Source organism: Prinia subflava, chromosome 5 (genome assembly GCF_021018805.1).
Source record: "Prinia subflava isolate CZ2003 ecotype Zambia chromosome 5, Cam_Psub_1.2, whole genome shotgun sequence".
Classification (NCBI taxonomy): Eukaryota; Metazoa; Chordata; class Aves; order Passeriformes; family Cisticolidae; genus Prinia; species Prinia subflava.
The window spans coordinates 1,490,201-1,510,407 of record NC_086251.1 but is presented as its reverse complement, the minus strand read 5'-3'; the positions used below and the strand labels follow the sequence as shown (position 1 = coordinate 1,510,407).

Below are 20,207 nucleotides of genomic sequence, written 5' to 3'. Positions count from 1 at the left end.
TCTTTCGGGGACTTTTCCTTGCAAGCTCCGGCACGGAAACGAATTGCTGCGGGGAGCGGCTGCCCCGTCTGCGGCCCCCTCCCGTTCCCCCGGGATCGCTTCCCCCGCCGGCACACGTTGCCTGTCCCCGGAGCCGCCCGCGTGGATCGAGGGAAGCGGCCCGAGGTGGCGGTGCCCGCTGTCGCCGGCTCCGTGTCCCCGCCGCCGCGGCCGGCTCCCGGCGCCGAGGGCCGGCGGACGAGCCCCCCCTGCCCGGTGCCCCCGGGGCTCGGGGGTGCCCGGCACCTTTTCCGGCCGTCGGGGCCAGGCGGTGCCGGCGCGGGGAGCCGGGGCAGAGCCGGCTCGGGGCTCCCCCGGCCCGGCGGGGAGCGGCCCCGGCCCGGCCGCCGAGCCCCCGGCCGCCGCCAGCCGTGCCAGCTCGTGTTTTCTGGGGATTTTATTTTAAATTAATATCCCTGTACACGTATGCAAGCGGCTGCCCGTGCCAGTGTTACGCGCCATCTTTGTTCTTTTATTTGCAAAGCAAAAGCGTTTATTAATCGGGAGAAAAAAACGAAGAAAGTCCCGGGGAGCAAAGCCAAGGGTGTGTGTGTGTGTGGCGGGGGGGAGCGGGGGAAGGGGCCGGGGGAGGAAGGTCGGGGGCCGGGGGACCCCGCTGGGGCTGCGGGCAGGGGGACCGGCCCGAGGGGCTCCGGCCTTTCTGGGGGGAGTCGCAGGGTGAAAGTTTCTTTGTTCAGCGCGAAGAGAGGCTGGAGCTGCGGTCACCCCTCAAAGGCACGCTTGTGCTGCGGCGGCGAGCGGCAAGGTCGCCTGGGAAAAGCCGCTTGGAAGGGGCCTCGTCCCTGGCGGGACACGTCCGGGGGGGCTCCCAGCGGGAGCCCCAGGAGCTGGGCTACATTTTCATGCGTTTTCGGAAGCCCTGGGTGCCCGCGATGTATTTTTAATTAATTTTTGAAACGGCAGCGCCCTGCCTTGCTCTGGGAAATGTCGCGCCCGGCTGTGCTGCAGGGCGAGAGAGGGAGGCGGTGAATTTCACTTCGGGGGATCCCCCTGGAGCCCCCCAGCAGGACCAGAGGCACGGGGCTCGGTAAAGGACCCCCGCCGCTTCATTTTCAGCCTTTTTTGAGGGCTCGAATAATTTTTTAAATATTTTTAAATATTTTTTGAAAAGATGACGTCTGGGGAAATGAGGCTGGACGCCACCTTTGTGTCTCGACCGGAGAGGGGAATCGGCAGCACAACGGCAAATTAGATGAAAAAATAAAAGCGAAATAAATAAATCCGGGGCCGAGGCCGGCTCTGCACCCCGTTACCGACCACGGGGGTTCGCATTTTCCTCCGCTTTCCGTTTTCTTCCCTTTTAAAAAATTTGTTCTTAGGGGCTGCAAAAGTGGGCGCAGACCTCTTCTTCGATTACCCCCCTCCCCTTCTGCCATGAATCGCCTGCGGGTTCCTAACGCAACATTTCCCCCCACTTTGTCACTCGTGACTTTCGTTTTCTTTGATGCCGCTGCTTTTCCCATATTTATCCATTTTCCCCAGCTGCGGTTCCCCGTCGTCTCCTTCAACCTTGCCCTGCAAAGCCTGGGGGTGAGGGAGGAGGGAGGGCGAGAGCAGCGGGACAAGCCAGGCTTTCGCCTCAATTAAATTATTCTTCAACGATCTCTCTCCTTCTTGCAGGTTTGCGAGGAGCAGAAGTGCGAAGAGGAAGTTTTCCCCTTGGCTATGAATTATTTGGACAGATTTTTGTCGTTTGAACCGCTCAAGAAAAGCCGATTGCAATTGCTCGGAGCTACCTGCATGTTTGTGGCTTCAAAAATGAAGGAAACTATTCCTCTGACCGCAGAAAAACTGTGCATTTATACAGATAACTCCATTAGACCCGACGAATTACTGGTAATTTCACGTTCAACCACTTCAAGAATAAAAAAAAAATCGGAAGAAACATAATATATATATATTTATATATAAAAAAAAATACAGGAAGAAGAAAGAAAAAAAGAACTGCAAAAAAGAACTGCTCGGAAGCGCCGGCCGCGACTGCGGGGCTGTGGATGCGGCGGCGGGCTGGGATAGGGCCGGGATGGGATCGGGAAAGGATCGGATAGGAATTGATGGGGCCGGGAAGGGATCGGGATGGGGCCGGGATGGGAGCGGGGTAGGAGTTGATGGGGCCGGGATGGGCTCGCGATGGGCTCGGGGTAGGAAATGATGGGGCCGGGATGGGATCGGGATAGGATCAGAGTGGGGCCGGGATAGGATCGGGATGGGCTCGGCCCCCCCGCGCTGCCCGGCCCGGGCCATGGGCGGCCCGCGGGCTCCCCCTGCCGGCCCCGGCGGGCGCTGCCCCGGCGCGGGGGATCCCCGCACCCCGCCCCGAGCCCGGCACGGCGCTGCGCCCCCGGGCCCGTGTGCCAGCGGCTCTAATCGCGCTCCCCCCTTCTTCTTCCTCATCCCTCTCCTTCCCCGCTCCCCCTCCCTCTTCTCTTTGCAGCAAATGGAGCTGCTGCTGGTGAATAAGCTGAAATGGAATCTGGCCGCAATGACCCCCCACGATTTCATTGAACATTTCCTCACTAAAATGCCTCTGGCAGAGGACACCAAGCAGATCATCCGTAAACATGCTCAGACTTTTGTGGCTCTGTGCGCTACAGGTATGAGCCCTGCACGTTGCGCAAAGCGCGTTGCTCCCCGACACGCGCCCGCCCCCGGCCCGTAGCGCTGCCCGTAGCTGTCGGTCCCGGGCGCGCTCGCAGAGCTGCGGGGAGGTAGTTTAAGGCTCGGTTATTGCCCCTTGTTTGCAGAAGGTGGATTACTTTGCCAGAGGTAAGTTGTTCTTTCCAGGAGATGTTTCGCTTCTCTAAGTCGGAGTTTGGTGCGGTTGTCAGGGAGGGAGAGGGGCCACAAACCCCCCGAGCTCTGTGTAGCTCAGCGTGGCACGGTTTCCTCGCCTCCCCACACCGGGTTCACGTGGGGAGGCGCTAAAAGGTTTCCTGCCTGTGCGGGGATCCGTTCTTTAGGATGAGTTTTTAAAGGCGGAGGGAGATTTCCCCCTGTGAATGGCACCGCGTGGGGGTTTCAAACCTTCCCTCTTGAAGCCGCCTCTTCCCCCCTGCGCCCCGTCCCGGTGGCTGGTGGATTGGAGCAGGGCCACGCGGCACGGAGGCCTCTCCTGGCACGGGACCGAGCCGCTGCCATCTGCACCCCGGCGACCACGTGCTGTGCTGGAGCCATGAGCAGGGCCGGCCTCCAAAGACGCCGAGGAGCCGTGGTATCCACGCTCCACAAACCCGGGGCGCCCGCCGGTGCCGCCCGGCTCGCCTGCCACAGGTTGGATTTGGTGCACAGAGGTTGAAGGAAGATGGCAGGCGCTCAGAAGGAGGAAAAAAGCAAAAAAAACCCCCAAAAAACCAAAACAAACAAAAAAAAGTTTTGTTTCGCACAACCAGCCCTGCTGCAAGGCCTAAAGATAGAACAACCAAGCCGTAAAAGAGAAGTTTATAAACGCTGGCATTGCTCTTCATCTTGGGCCTAACATCAGCTCGTAGGTGAGGTTTGCCTGGAGTAATGCTCCGTGCTGGGAAGCGCCACAACCTTCAAACCACCGGCAGCAACATTTTGGGGAAGTCCAGTGTCCCCCCACGCCAGGCTCCACCAGATATGAGGCTGCTGCGACCCTGGAGGCGTGATTTGCTAAGTTTGGAGCTAAAAAAGCATGGCCACCCGGGCTCCCCTTTGGATGTGGGGATGTTTAACCTAGGTTGTTGTGTTGGCAATGACAGGGATGAAAACAAGAGTAGTTCAAAGGTTGGAGACTTGCTAAGAGTCCAGTACTTTGATCTACTGTCGGTGTTGTTATGTTTCTTTTAGGAAGCACATCCAGAGCCTTTATTTAACACTGCTACACACCACAGCTGGAGAATGGATCAGTAAATGAGAACCATGTTCTGGGAGTTTTACTTAGCTTTAAAAAAAAAAAACCAGCGCTGAGCTCACCAGAGTTGGGGCCCTCTTCAGCTCCCTACTGAAGTTGGGAATATTGCCTGGGGAAGGAGCACTCAGAAAGGCTGCCATTAGGCTCTGTGTTTTTATTGGTATTTTTGGATGTCAGGGGTTTTTCTCTACCTTTCGCTTTTCTCATGACTTCTTTGTTGGCTAGTGAGGATCACATGTGGCTTGAGCAGCATCTGGACTTTGCTTTGCTGTTGCTGGGTTGTGCTGCGTTTCCCCTTGCCAAAATGAACCTAGGTGGACTGCAAATGCCATGTGCTGCCTGGATGCTGTGGGGCCTGATCCAAAGTCCACTGGAAACACTGACAGCTCGCTTAAGTGGCCTCAGGGGCAAGTGCAGTCTCTCCTTTGCCTGTGTCCTCCTCTTCTGTAAAGGAGGTTCTCCTAGGAAGAGACTGCAGAATAATGCTTGCTTAGAAAACAAACCCTCGGCCAGTTGGCTCACCAAGGTGAAGGCTGTGGAAGTGTTTGTAGATGAGTGTGTATGTGTTTGCTCCAGAAAAAGAAGGTTATGCTGCAAGGTGAAGTTGAGGGGAATTCCTCCTAAGCTCGCTCTCCAGTTGTCTGGCTAGTAGAAGTAGAAATGGGTTTGTTTGATTTGGTTTGGTTTTGAAAAAAATCCATTTTCACCAAAGGATGCCTTTGTGCTGTGGTAGGTTCGGGAGAAAAAGCGAAAAAGAAAAAAAAAAAAAAAAAGAAAAAGGGAAAAAAAATTACCAGGGGTTGTTTGAAGTTAACACATAATTGAGCTTAATGAATGGGGCTTTGGCATGGCCGAGCAAGGCAGGGAGAGCTCAAAAGGAAGCAGGCCTCTTTTGGCCCAAGTTAAGACCGGTGTTGAGGGAGAGCTGCAGCTCTATACAAGCATAACAATGAATAGCAACAAATATTGGAGCTTCAGCATTTCATTGTGTTCCTCTGGTTATCAAAACATACCAGGCCCCTTTTTATTACTTATTATTATTATTATTATTGCTGTTGTTGTTGTTGTTGCTTTGGTCCTCTCCGAAGGAGAAAGAAAGGTCCCCCCCTTTGAAACGAGCGTGTTACAATTCTCCCATTCTCCGGCCTTTATAAAATTGGAAGTCTCAAGGTATGTGACCAGTTGGAACCTGTTGCATCTTGCAGCAAGTGATTTATGTTCACAGTTTTGATTTGCCTCAATGAAAAGATTTTCATTCATAGCCCCCAGCTCTCCAGACGGATGGAATTGCTGCTCCATTTAAAAAGGAAAAGGGGTGACTCGCCTTGTTAGGAATTTTTTTTAAAGCGCTGCAGCGCCTATATGCCTGCTTTGTCCTCCCTTCAGGGTGGCTGGCATTCTTCTCTCTCCTCCCCCTCCTCTCTCTCTCCCTCTCTCTCTTTTTAACAACGCTGAAGTTGTTTATTCTTTTTGGATGAAGTCTCAGATAGGCTACTGGGGATGTGTGCTTCAATTGATGGGGCCCCCTACCCCATTGTGGCTGTGTCAGGTCTAATTCATCTCACCGAAGCCCCCTTGTTCCTGAGCGCTCAATAGCGCAAGATGAGGCGATGGAGGCTGACAATGATGCCACACTCTTCACTTGGGGGCATCCAATTACAGGCGAGAGGGGCCCCCTGATTAATATGCTGAAATTAGTGGCCTCTGCCACAAATAATTCCTTGTTGAGTTGCAACAAAAAGGCAGTCCATGCCGCTTGTCTGGAGTGGTTATAGGGACAGACACAAACCGGTCATTTAAACTTCATTATCACTTTTCCACCTTGGAAAGAATGAGGGTGTGACTATGAATTCATGTTCTTGTTTACTGCCCCGTTTGAAAGAGGAGCGCAAATATTCCTCCCGCGCGCGGTGCTGTCGGGACGGGCTCATTAAAGCCGCGCGTTTTGGTCGCGTCCCGTTTGTGGAGCTCCGTAAACAGGGTCGGGAAGGCACTGCCACCCCGGCCCTCTGAGCAGCCCCATCCCGCTGGGATCCACCTGGGAATCCTCCCTTTCCCGTTTGTGGAGCTCTGTAAGCAGTGTCGGGAAGGCACTGCCACCCCGGCCCTCTGAGCAGCCCCATCCCGCTGGGATCCACCTGGGGATCCTCCCTTTCCCGAGCCCACCTGCAGCTCTGTCAGAGTTCCAGTTCAGGGCTGGTTTTGGAATGGCTGCAGTGCCAATAAGCACTCTGGAGTGCTGCTGGATTTTTTTGGGGGGATGACAGCAGCTTGCTGGAAGGTGGGTGTGTTTATATACGGCCAGGTTAGGAAAAGGAGGCAAACCAAATTTGTTTTGATATGTTTATGTGAACGTAAACGAGGTAACTTCAGCTCAAGCTTGCCTTTTCGCTGGCAGTGCGTCCTCCAAGCTGGGCCAGAATTTGGTGTTTAATCAAATCAATCAGTTTAATTTTGGAGGTTCGCAAAGCGCCCCTGTGAAGGTGGGTGTTGGTCAGGGCCACAGTGGAGTGTCAGAGGTGTCTGAATAAACAGATTCAGGGCCAGGACTTCCACGGAGTCCTGAAGGCTTTGGTTCCACTGGTAAAACATTTACACAAAAGTTATTTTATCATAATAAAGGAGATGCATGATTTAATACCTAAACTGTTCCACTGAGCCCTCTAAGCTGTCCATTCCTTTGATTTCATTCAGGGCTTTGACAGATGGTTTATATTTTTCCAGCCCAGAGGAAGTTGTATTCTGATAAAAGCTGAAGGAATGTATCTCAGGTTCTGGTGTACATTGTGGCGTTTCCCTTTCTCCCTCACAAAAATTGGACCTTGACATGTGCCACTTGCTTCCTTTGTTCCTGATTCCCCTCCAAGGTGTTCACAGCCATGGATCAAATGCATTCCTGTCCAGTGAAAAAGAGTCTTATCATTAAAATGTGGACTATTATTATTAAAAAAAAAAATAGAAAAAAACTCAAACCAAACCAAACAAACCCAAAGCAAAACCATGCTAAATGGCAGAGATAGCCCCCTGAAGGGATGCTGGGAGTGGCTTTGTGGAGAGACCTACAGCAATGCAGTCTGGAAGGGGGCCCAGCCTCTTGTCAGCATGGTGTCACATCAGAATGTAACTGATTGTCCGCCAATTCTTGGGACCCCCGTCACTTAGTTATGCCACATTTACATTAAATCCCTGTTGCCAGGATGGATGGCAGCCACTGACAAGAGACTAGGGTGAGACAAAGCATTTTTAAGATGAAACCTTAATTTAAATATGGATTATCTGCCTCCTGACGGGGTTAAGCAGTCTTTCTGGTCTCTTTCTTTTTGTTGATGTTGTTGTTCATTAAAGCAGTATTCCTTTGAGTGTCAGAGCAAAGGTTTCTGCTTTCGAGGGCCCCAGGACTGGTTGTTAGAGTGCACCTTGGGTCTGACCATGCAGAACACTGCAGGATATGAACAGGTTTTCTCAGATGTGCAGTGCCATTATTCACAGGAGCCGAGTATTTTAACACGGGAAGAGTGGGAGCCCTGCTTGTGATAACAGTACCTCGAGGTGATGAATGGCCCAGTGCTAGGAAGGGCCACACTGTGCAGAGCAGCTCTCCTGTGGATGAGTGTTGGCAGGTCTGGACCTGTAAGAGCTTTAGAGCAGGAGCACCTTCCTGCTCACCATTTCCCTGCCTTTTGGGGTGCAATAGTTGGCAGCTGAAAGCCACGCTGGTACAAAGAGTGTATGTGTATGGACAGGCTTCTCCTAAAGCAATCATTTCAGTCTTTTTTTTTTTTTTCTCCTCTCCTTTCTTCATACAGATATTAAATTTATTTCAAACCCACCCTCCATGATCGCAGCTGGCAGCGTGGTAGCAGCTGTGCAAGGCCTGCATCTGGGGAACACTAACACTTTCCTCTCCTATCAATGCCTCACACATTTCCTATCACAAGTTATCAAATGTGACCCGGTAAGTGACTCTTTCTCTCGGTTGATCTGCTGCATTAAGGGTTTTTAAGAATGAATGCCTGCTTACTGCACGGGAGCTAATCTGCCAGTGAATCCTGGGAGAGGTCAGGCCTCGGAGCGGGGGTTTCAGAGTTCCCTGTGCCCAGCCTGCCTCTGGGCTGATCCCTGGTGATGCTGCTGCAGCTCCCGGGTGGGAATGGCGCCTCCAGCCCTGGGCTGTGGGACACAAGGATGTTTGGCTGGGGGTAATGAAACCAGGAGCCCCTGTAAAACAAAACTTGGGGAACCAGACCAGGAAACACTTACTGAGACCTCGTGGTCTCTCTGACCTTATCTTTGACCATTCTTGAGGCCTTTTATTGTGCCAAGTGGTGTGAGAAAGCTCTTCTTAAAAGAGTTCTAATGATCTAATTTGGTTTATTGCGTGCTAGAGCTGCACAGTAGCTGGTCTTGAATTCCTTTTTGGAACAAATGCTTGTCCCACGGCTTTCTGACAAGGTGGATGGTCCTCCCAGGACTCTTCATTTTGCCCTGCAGCTTCCAGGAGATGCACATCAGTAACTAGTGAGCAATAAACCTTTCATGAGTGAATGGGCCAGGAAGGGAGCCTACAAGGAAGACCTAAAGTCAATGATCCATGTCATAATGGTGTGTGAAGTTGGGGCAGAGTTGAGCTTTGTTTTGTAACAATGTGGAAGACCAATAAATAGATGCTTTAAAAAGGTTCTTGTGAGGTCTCCAACGCTGGACAATGAGTCAGATAAAGACAGCTCTGTGGTTAGGGGCAGAATCTTGGAGGTGCTGTTAAATTATTTTACATGTTAATAATTTAAATGCACAGAAAACTGCCCCAGCCCAGCCACTGCAAAACTGGATTTGTGCAATTGGGCTTTGTTGACAGGATTGAGAGATTTCATTGCAATTAATTATTTGCAAGAGAATATTTTACTTTTGGTAGACTGTGTGAAACAATTGCTGGAAAATGCAATATCTCAGGGTGTTATCTTGATCACCTGAACAGTGCCTCAGTGTCCAGCACCTTATCTTTGCCCCTGCAGCCCAGGTAACACAGTGTGGAAGTGTTAAACACTCTAAGAAATGCTGAAATAATGGGCTGCTCCCTTTGGTGTGCACGTGTGATGCTTTTAGTCACTTTGTGAACAGTCAGATAATTCCAGTGTGGGGTTGGCCACTGTCCAGGGGGAGATGTTTGAAGCAGGTACTGAGGGAAAATACTTGCTATCTGTTCAGGCAGCATCTTGATTCAAACAAAATGATTTAACCAGTCCTGATCCTGGGCACTGAAGTGATTTCTCTCACTGGAACAACGGGCTGTCCTGATGTGACTTAGCTGATGACAGAGCTCTTTGAAAAGTAAACAAAGTCGCTTTAGCAAGAAAGAGGATTTTTGATTATTTCAATTGTCCTGAGTCATTGCAAGGCCACAGTCTGGGGTGGTTAAGAGCTTGGTTAACAGCTTGAAAAGGGAGTAACTCCCCTCCAGCTTCCAGTGCTAAATGTGGAACGTGTCAGGTGGAAGTCAGGATTTTTTATGGATTGCTGCAGAAAATCAGCATCACAAAGCTGTGTGTATGTACAGGTTTGTCGTCGTGTTTGGAGAGGAATAGGGGAGCAGCAGCTTCCACTGCAGTTGTTCTGAGAGAGGAATCTGCCTGGTTCCCCTGCAGGGAGGCTTTCCCAAAATACCTGTGTGTACAGCCAGCCCCTGGGATCAGATGCCACTCCTGCTGTGCCATTTCACTGGGATTTGTGTGAGGTGTGTTCTGCCCCAGTGATGCTTCCCCTTGTCAGGGAACACGGTTTTTATTGGATAGTCCTGGAATGTGGAGAGCAGGGCTGCTGTTCCCCCGGTGATCTGTTAGCTGGGTCTGTTGGATTTCAGGTTACATAATTACGCTCTTCTACCTTTAGTCTCAAAGAAAGCTGAATCTAAAGTAAAATGAGTATCACCTGATTGGAATTCCTTTATGGTTCATGTTTATGTGTTGGTAGGAGTCCAATTTCCCATTTTGCCTTTGATCAGGGGTAATTAGAAGTCAGATAATCACGATTAGAAGTCTTGGGCTGTCTTCCATCATTCTATTCTTGACCCCATCATCCAAACAGATGGAATTTTACCTGACATTCATTTCCAGGCCAGAAATTTGCTAAACTAGATGAGATTGGGTCTCCACGCTGTCTGTTAGTGCATTGGAATTCGCCTCCTGCCTGCCCCTTCTCAGAGGCACCTTCCAACATGTGCTTGTTATCCAGAACAGGTCAGGCAGGAACAAAGGATTTCCAGGCAGTTCCTTTTTTGTTGTTGTTTGTTTCCTTTCCTAGCTGACCCTGGAGTCTGATCATGTCCACTGTGTCTTAAAGGTATTTGACCACATCAGTTAAGCTAGCAAGTCTTTTTTTTTCTTTTTTTTTTTCTTCTTCTTTTTCACTGAGGAGTTTAATTAATCCAGGAAAGGTTTATGACCTTGAACAAACTGTGGGCATTGAAAATTTGGGCAGTGAAGCAGAAAAGTTGTTTGGAGAAGTTATCAGAGTGATGCACAAGTTTTGCATTTGCTTTTCAGTGTTGGGAAGTACTGAGAATGAAAACAGCTTTGGTGAGGTTGTTCACAGTGAATTTTGTGTTTTGCTGTTGTTTTTTTGCTAGCTCTAATGCATTCCTACAGGCAAACTATTTCTCCATTAGTCATGTGAATAAGACATAGACAAAATGCCTTAAAGAGCAAAAAAACCTTTTGGTTCAAGTGTAGCTTGAGACAGTCTGTTCATAATACATTGTAAAGATTGTTTTTAAAAAAAACAGTTACAGCATGCTGCACTCTGAGAATTTTGAATGATAAGAAATATTCTGTGGGCAAAAAGTACCTTTAAATACTACTACACAGTAGGACACAGTGCTATTCATAGTAATAATAATTATTATTATTATTCCAGTAATTATTCATATCTGGACTCCAGAGGGAGAAGAATAGGTACTTACAGAAATTCTTTGGAATGGTTTTAGTTTTCAGAGCTCAAACATGCTATATGCAAATGGTCAGGACTAAAACAAAAAATAAAAAACAACCCAACAGGACATTCCCATCAGAGCTCACAATAAGATCCACTTCCACTTGAAAAAAAAAAAATAATAAAAAAAAAAAACAAAACAAAACCCAGGATCCTCAGCATGTCCCACTCAGGGCCAGGGTTGTGGTACAAGGGGAACCCTTCCAGCCAGGATTGATTCCTCGGATCTGGAGGAGGGCTGGCTGCAGGGACTTCACAGAGACCTTTTTGTGGAGGGCAGAGGTATGCAGGAGCCAAGGCATGATGGCTTTAGGATATGAGGCGTTGCTTTTTGTCATTTAAAACGCTGTGTGTCTCTGTCAAGAGGAAATATTACACTAGGGTTTAAAGCAGGAAAGGTCATAGGTTATGTGTTTTCAGTGAGCTGTAACTGATGGTCTGATCTGCTTAGAGGTAGGATTAACCTCCCTCTCTCTCAGAAAGGACTTGCAGAGAATTGTTTGCTTGGGTTTCTAATCTTATTTTACCCCAAATGCCATGTGCCCTTATTGGTGGCAGAGGAGATTCTTGTGGTAGTGGAATCAGTGAAAAGCTGGTGGATCACACAAGAAGCCTCTGAATGAAGGCAGAATTGAAACTGGGAAATAAAGAAAACAGCAGGCAGGTCACCCTCTCAGGAAAACAACATTCATTCTCAGTCATGCACATCCTAACACTTTTGACGGCAATTTATCATGGAAGACTGGGTTCACCGCAAGGGCTAACACATGTCATAGGTTAAATCAGAAAAGGCAACGCTGAAAGGAGACTTCAAAGTCCTTCATACACAGAGTTAAAGATGTTGGGGGGAAAAGCTTACGGTGTTTGTTACAAAGATAAGGGTAAACAGCGCGCTGGATGCGTTTTGGCAGAATGCTGTGGGATTGTTTGGCCTGTTCAGGCCACCACTCCTGTGTCACTGCAGTGGTGTAGAGGCCTCCATGACCTGCAGGAGGTTGTGCAGGTTGAGCTCAAAGAGCTTCTGGTTGCTGGGAATCTGATACATCTCCATGGGATGGCACAATGCCCGGGGGAAGTTGCCTTTCCCCACCACAGACAGGATCTTTCTTAGTTCTTGGTGGGTTTTTTTTCATTCCCAGCGAGGCCTGTGCACCCTCCTGAACCCTCAGGAGGATTGTGTGCACATCCAGCCTGGAGAAACCCCTTGGGAAGTGAGAGGAGAAGGTCTCAGGTCTCCCCCTGGCTGAGGTTTCCAGGTGGATGTGGTAGCACACAGAAAGCTGGATGGATTTGGGGGTGCACGGTTAGGGAGGTGCTTCCCAGAGCCCTCTCCCTTTTGGGCTCCTGCACTCCAGGCCATCTCTGGAGATGCTTTCAGAGCTAGGAATTAATCAGCTGCCCATGGGCATCTCAACAGGCACCTGGCATTTCTAAGAGCTTGCTGTCATTGGGATTTAGCCTGGGGGAAAATGTCACTGTTTGTGAGCATCGCTTGTGGCAGACCCCACTGCTGAAGGATTCCTGGGGGAAAAGCAGAAATCACAGTTGTGAGCAGTATAAAAAGCACAGGCAGAGAAGCAGCAGTGCAAGGTACAATCTGCAAAAAAGAAAAGGGGTTGCTCATCCAGTCCTCTCACAGGGTGTTCCTGCTTTTAACCTGACAACATCTCTGCTCTGTCAAGAACCTCGTGTGTGACTTTTCTAAAGAACTCTTGGCTCTCTCTCCTCTCCCGTTCCTCTGCACCTCCTGCAGGATTGTTTACGAGCCTGCCAGGAGCAGATCGAGTCCCTGCTGGAGTCCAGCCTGCGCCAGGCACAGCAGCACAGCGCATCCTCAGAAACAAAGACTGTAGAGGACGAGGCGGACCTGTCCTGCACGCCCACCGACGTGCGGGACGTCAACATTTAACCAGGACTCCTTCCCGCGTGGATTTGCTGGGCAAGAAGAGCAGACAAAGAAAGGGCATCTGAGAAGGAATCAGCATCAGGATCTCCCCCCCAGAAACCCTTTTCTCCAGGACATTTTTATACCAGAAGGGAAAACCAGTTTGTTATATTTTTTTTTTTTTCGTTTTCTTGCTCTGTCTCCCTTCCATCTGTGACTTCAAACAAACAAATAAACAAAAAAAATCACCCCAAAAACTGTCTTAAAAAAAGAAAAAAAATAGTATTTGCATTGCCCCCAGGGGTCTGTGCTACAAAAATAGAGGATTTTATACAATAATAATCAACTAGTTTTTATATTAAAGTGTTCTTGTCTGTATGTTGTAAAAATAGGCATTAACACACGAAATGTCTCCAGGGGAGGTATTAGATTTGATTTCTTACATATAAAACCAACCAACCAACCATTTTTAAAGTAGAAGAGGTTTTTGTTTTGTTTTGTTTTTAGCTAGTAAATGAAATATTCTTTTTCTTTAAAAAGCATAGCTTTAACGCAGTTCTAGGCTTTTCTGTATCTTGCTTGCTTATGCATTTAGTCACTTTATAATTCATCTGTAAATGTTTATTTTATTTCCTTAGGTTTTTTTTTTTATCCTCTTCACCTTATAAATGGTTAACGTAACCCATAGGTTAGTGTATGTTAGTATGCAGCATTATTATATGTTAATCTTTTTTTTTTCTATTTTTTTTGTGCCTGTGGATTGCCTGTGCATTGAGGCATTTGTAGGGTTCCAGCTTAGCGTGGTTGGGAAAGGCCAATGTACTACTCATACAGGACCCTATTATAAAGAGAAACCGAAATAGTGACATAATATATTATATTTTTGTAATCTTCCTATTTTTGTAGTTACCTGTGTAAAAATGCTGGTCTGACCCCGCAGATATTCAGCCTAATTATGGTCAGGTTCAATCCACAGTTCAGCCTTTTTATTTTTTTTTTTCTTTATGTTCGTTCGTAATATTCTAAAACCATTCCATTCAAAGCACTTTCAGTCCATTAGATATAGGAAATACATTCTTTTATTGTGTGGGAAATTTTTTTTTGTTTGTTTGTTTTTTTAATGGAATGGTTTGGAAATTATATAAAGTGCTTGTTGGCAAACTTGGAATTGCAAAGCAAGTGCATTTAACTATGGTGTTAGAGGAGAGGTGATTCTTTTTTTTTCCGAAGGTTGTGTTCCAGTGAGAGGAAAATTGCATTCACAAATTGCCAGGATATCTTTCCTTTTCTATAGAGAAGTTTGAAGTTTAGAATCCTTTGGTGCCAACTCATCTTTATAAATTAGGGGCCTTAAAGGTTCACATATAGGACACATAGTTTTAAGGATTATCGCTAGATGTTTTTACAACTGAAGGTTTTTAAACACTAAAATATATAATTTATAGTTAAGGCTAAAAAGAATATTTATTGCAGAGGATGTTCGTAAGGCCAGTATGATTTGTAAATTAATGCAATCGCCCCTCTTGAAAAAGAAAATCTTTCTACCCTTGATGTTGCAGTTTTAACCCAGCTTATTAAAGCAAAAAAAAAAGGACACGCTTCAAAGAACAAACCCAAAACCAAGCAGTCTGTTTGGCCCCTTCCTATACATTTTCAAAAGCAGTCTAACCATGAAAAAACGCCATAGTTAATAGATATGAAAATTGGAGTACTTGAAAGAAGTTTTTATTCCAGTATATGCCCCCCTTTTTTTTTTTTTTTTTTTGATTTAGCTACAAATAGAAAATTTGCACATCTTGGCTATGTATCTTTTTATTATTATTTTAGAAAGTAGCTGAAGGGACGTGGACATAGCTGTTGAAGTTGATGCTCGAGGAGAATGTGATGGTGAAATGTATGTGAGGAAAACTGCCGCTAAGGTGTTGATTGTAAAAGAGAAAAAACAACGACAACAACTTAAAAAAAAAAAGAACAAAAAAAGGAAAAAAGGTAAAAAAATCAAAAGACAAAAAAAAAAAGAAAAAGATAAAAGAAAAGGAGTGAATGCTCCGGTTTTATTGAGCTGCTATGGATAAATTCCCAGCATGGTTTGAAAAAAAATTAACATTGCTTTTCTGTATCTTTGTCATTGTGTTTTGCTGCTATTTTGTGGATCAGTTTTTTTTTTTTTTTGTTATACAATGTCATATACTGCCATGTAATAGGTTTTAATTTTCTCATAGAAAATTATATTATTGACATCATTTTTTTTTTGTAGATTTTTTTATGTGATCAATTTTTACTTAATGTGATTACTGCTCTATTCCAAAAAAGGTTCCTGTTTCACAATACCTCATACTTCAGTTACCCGTGTCTAGACCAGGTTTTGATGTTCCTACAGTGCCTCATAGTTCTACTGCAAACGGAAATGCATCGAACGTTGCTCTGAATGGGTCTCTGCATTAATTTAAGAACCAGCAGACATTTCAGAAGATCGAGTCATGTCAAGGGTTGGTTGTTTTTTGGGGTTTTTTTTGGGTTGTTTTATTTTGTTTTGGTTTTTTTGGGTTCTTTTTTTTTTTTTTTTTTTTGGTTATGCATTTTATAAAGCTGGATTCTTTGTCTGATCTGGGGTTTATTATCATAGTAGTTTTAAGCTGTGTTATTAGCCACATTGATATATGAAAGGTGCATTATAATATAATTCTTGTGTGCCACCTGATGTGCTTCTCCCTCAGCTGGGACACATCACGTGGTATGATAGGTTATCTTCTGGAACTCTAAGTATTTTGTGTGTTTAATCTGTTATGATATACTAGGGGTTTTTTTTTGTTTGTTTTGGTTTTTATTTTTTTTTTAATTATAGCATAATGCTAATTTAAAGAAAGCCTGTAAATCTCATAAATAAGCCAGCTAACAGAGTTGTATGCTGAAGAATAATCTAGCTGTTGCCTGTATGCTGCTAAACCAAAACAGAATTAGAACTCATTTTGAGGCAAGTGCAGTTAAGATCCTACCTAGTGCATAAATCAGCATTGCAATGCTCCCAGCAGTCGCAGGACCCAGGAGGACTGGATACATTCTGTCCAAATTTCAGGAACATTTCTTACTGCTTACCTCATAAAACACTTCTGTTCGTGGCATCTCTGTGTCCCTGAACCAAACATGACTCTTGAGTTTAGTGCTTGTTGGTTTTATTGTGTGTTACACTGAGTGGCAGTGTGTGTACTGCAAATTTCTTTAAAATATTCTATGTACTGAAAAAGGCCAAATCCAGATAAGTGGGTTCACGTGCCAGCAGAGATGCTTTATTTGTCACGTTGTTATAACAATCTGTAGTAAGCAAAAGCAATTCAGATTTGTACATTTTTTATATTGTACTTATTGGCATCACTGGTCTGAAATGCACATTTTCACCAACAGACCTGTAACAGACAAGTTTCCAGCAAAAAAAAATCTAAAGTCTAGAAATAAAATTGGTAAAACCCAACCGCTGTCATCTTTTAATTCACTTTTTTTTTAACTGCCTTGAAAATGCTGAATGGTTGTAACTCCCCAGTGCTGTGAGCAAAGCACATGACATTTTCTAGGTTTGACTCTCCTCATTTTAGAACCTTTGGTTGTTATTTTAGGAGGCCGTGGGTGTTTCAAGCCGTGGGTAAGTGACTGCCTGGCTGTGTCTTTTTAAAGAAGCAACATTTATTTTTTTTCTCTGCCCAAAGACTTTATTTTTTAACATCAAAGGGAATCAGTTGGAGTAAAATGCCCTTTGGTGGTTCATGTGAATAAAAGGTAAAACAGAGAAGGTGTTGGATGGCAGGGAATGCTTGCAGGTATTTTCTCAGCAGTGGAAGGTTTTGTGTCCTGGAAGATGTTTGCAGAAGACAGGGGGTGTTTTTTAAAAGCCACTTGGTTAAGCTGCCTTCTTCTCTGAGCCTCCCCCTCAGACACAGCTCGTACAGCTAAGATAATGAACAAACCCAAAAAATATTAAACCCTACTAAAACCATTCAAAAAAAGAACTGGGCCTAGGACAGGAGTTGGGTATTACTACAGAGCAAAATGAGAAACAAATTGTAACCTGTGTTCCAATACACATTGCGAAATGTCTCTGGAATGGGGAATGCACATTGTCTATTATCTATTATTATTATTACTATTATTTTCAGAGCTGAACACAGCAGAAACAGCTTACTTTCAATGGAAATCAAGCTTATAACCTATGTATTTGATTATTTATCCTGTGAAATCATTTCTGCCTTAAAAAAATCTGTGTAAAAGGCCAGGTGCTTGTCCTCCCTGTCACAAGTTTCAGTGTCTGAGTTTCCCATTGATGGAACTTGATGTTGCCACGGATTCAGTGCAGCGAGTGCAGCACAGGAAATGAAAAATGAAACTGCAGGGCCAACTTGTAAGGTGTGAATCGTTGTGTGGTGCAGAGCAAGCTCCTCTCAGGGCAGTCACCCCTCATGGGAAACCCCCTGCCCCAGAAGGATCCCAGGTGAGCCTGTGGCAGCTCGGGGGATTCCCGTGGTTTCAGCAGAAACCTGCAGCCTGCGGGGGCTGCTGTGAAATCCAGGTCAGGTGAGTGCAGTCAAAGCAGCACACAGGGGTCTGGTGTGTTCCTCTTGAGGTGGGCAGCTTCTCTGTGCACTGAGTTACACTGGGAGGAGTGAAACAGCCAAAGGTGACCTGAACTAAACTCATGGGGACTTCAAAGACACATCAAGCCAAAGCTTAAATTGGCCTGGGTCAAAAATTGTTCATTTTTCTCAGCATATTAAAAAAGAAAAGACCCCAAACCCCATAAAAAACAAATAGCTTACTTTAGTATGGCTGATCACTCAACCCTCTGACCTTAAGTGACTGAAAACCAAGTGAAGACACACTTGACTTCTAACAAAAATCTTGTGCTGATAAAAACATTCAGTGAGAAATGTAAAAACCTGTATTGGGTTGAACGTCTGAAGTAGGTTTTGCTGTAACCTGCTTTTATCTCTCTCTTTTATATCTATCTTTTATATATCTCTTTTATAAATGCTATTAGGCTGACTCAGTGTTGTCACTTAAGTAGGTTTAAGCCCACATAGTCAGCTCTGTTATTTACATTTTCCTTCTCCTGAACATCATCTCTTAAATGCAGACTCCTAAACTGGAATGTTGGGTGCCCTATGCCAGAATTACTCACACTGCAAAGGGCAGAAAGACAAGAATGCAGCAAGAAAAACAATTTACTATAGGCTGTAAAAAACATGCCCGTTCAGCTAGGCTGTGCTCTAGCTCATTGAGGGGGAAATTATTGTATTTTTTTGTATCAAACTGAGACATGTACAAGAAAAACCTCCAACAGACCTCCCAAAAACCTCCCCAGTTTCATTGCTGAATTCAGGCTGTTTGACAATCTTGGACCTTTTATGAACACTTAAATTCTCTTTATTACAGAATAAACAAGAACTAGCAAATGAAAAAACTCAGAATCCATTTGCATTCAAGCACAGCTGGCATTTTAAGTGATAGAAGACCCCAGAAGACAGAGAAGTGGAAGGCTGGAGCTGTTGTTTTTAGAAGAGTCACAGGAACACCCATAGGCTACAATGCTCTGAGATTCCTACAGTGGAAGCAAAGCTATAAATGCCATATTAATGGACTCCTGTCGGCATCATTTGATGAGAAATGCATCTCTTCAGACAAACAAGGTATTTTTGTGATCCCACAAATGTAATTGTTTGTAGTAATGGCATTGGCACGGCCAGCACAGATTCCCATATGGCTTCTGATGAGTTCCACACCGTATTCCAATCAAGGAATTACAAATTGATCAGTGGGGTTGCACTGATAATGTGACATTTGCCAGACTTGTGATTTTATTCTCTATGGCCAAGCAGGGCCAAATGTAAGAGGAAGGCCAAAGTTACCCTTTTGCTTCTTTAATGTGACAAACATTTAAAAGTGAAAACAGAAACAGTTCTTTGCTGATCCTTTGGCACCTGCAGAGCCCTCCCCAGCCCTATCCTCCTGCTGCCTGTGTCAAGAGCAGGTACTGAAAAGTCTCATAGTTCAGGGAATTCACCAAGTATTCACAGGCATCATTTTCCTGAGGGGTCTCACAGGAAGAAGGAATTACTGGCAGAATGATGCCATCCCTGTGGCAAGCTGGGAATGAGGCACAGGGGCAGCATCTTCACTCTGTGGGGTCCTGCTTGGTGCAGGACCTTCACTGCAGAAGGAGAGGGGAGAGGAGCCTCCTCCCCACCAGGTGTGGAAAAAGAATGGCCTGGGGGTGCTTGTGCTGAGAGATAAATGAAACCAGGACTGGCTAAGAGGGCAAACCCTCAGGGCTGGGGAGAGCTCCAGGGACAGATCCCTGCCAGCCCCAGGAATGCTGAGCCAAAGGAGGAATTGTGACAGGGACCAAGCTCCAGTCCAGGTCAGAGAAGGAATCTTCCTCTGGATCCTGAGGGATCTGGAGCTCTGAGTCGTGCTTGGAGCACGTGCATCACAGAGTGGAAATTGCTACCCACTCACCCTTCCCTGCAGAGCAAATGAATTTTTGATTGTGTGTGGCCAAGTTGTTTTGTTTCACCCATCCCACCTGGAACACGGGGCTTAGTTCCCTCACAAGCCACATTCCAGGGGTGCCTGCTCTCCAGATTCCAGGGGTGCCTGCTCTCCAGATTCCAGGGGTGCCTGCTCTCCACATTCCAGGGATGCCTGCTCTCCAGATTCCAGGGGTGCCTGCTCTCCACATTCCAGGGATGCCTGCTCTCCAGATTCCAGGGGTGCCTGCTCTCCACATTTCAGGGGTGCCTGCTCTCCACATTTCAGGGGTGCCTGCTCTCCAGATTCCAGGGGTCCCACGCTGCTGGGGTGGGATTGGTAGCAGCAGCAGCAGAGTGCAGGGAGCTGGGCTGAGAGGGGCAGAGCCTCACCCCAGAGCCAGCCCGAGGCAGGTCCTGGTGTCCTGGGCCACTGCTCTGATGGCAAACTGTCTGCAAAGGGCAATTGAGCTTTTTGATGTTTCATCTCTCCCCTTGATGGGATTGTATCACTCCAGATTGTTCAAATACGGGGTGTTATTCTTGAACAGCTTTCTTTCCTCCCTGGACACCCACAGGCCGAAGTTCTTTACATTTTGGTTATTTTAAATATGAAGAGCAAAGCTTCAGCCAATGTGTGCTGTTAAATTTTCAGAAGACATTGTAAATTATGCATAAGTAAACATTATTTCTTCTAAGTCTAATACATTTATTTTGACTCAGTATTTCTGTAGCCATTTCAGTCACTCACTCTGACCATTTTATTCCTTTTAGACAACACATCCATCAGCCACAGGCTTTTGAGGTTTCTCTTTCCATGGAGACCCTTGGACTGCAAAGGATCAGAAGGGTTCTTCCCTTATGGATAAGATTTTCCAGTGTCAGTGCA

At 46.2% G+C, this 20,207-nt stretch overlaps 1 protein-coding gene across 4 annotated transcripts in view; it reads left to right on the top strand.

The window, feature by feature from the left end:
- CCND1 (cyclin D1) overlaps positions 1 to 16,272 on the top strand; it is a 156,523-nt gene extending 140,251 nt beyond the window's left edge. For 3 of the 4 annotated variants that reach the window (XM_063397535.1, XM_063397537.1, XM_063397536.1), the window contains 4 exons: positions 1,681 to 1,896; positions 2,495 to 2,654; positions 7,741 to 7,889; positions 12,672 to 16,272. In XM_063397535.1, the coding sequence (XP_063253605.1) occupies positions 1,681 to 1,896; positions 2,495 to 2,654; positions 7,741 to 7,889; positions 12,672 to 12,827 (681 nt within the window). In that variant the 3' untranslated portion in view covers positions 12,828 to 16,272. Of the gene's footprint in view, positions 1 to 30; positions 584 to 1,680; positions 1,897 to 2,494; positions 2,655 to 7,740; positions 7,890 to 12,671 lie in introns of those variants that run through there. The other variant, XM_063397539.1, reaches the window with a different exon arrangement.
- The last annotated feature ends 3,935 nt before the right edge of the window (positions 16,273 to 20,207 follow it).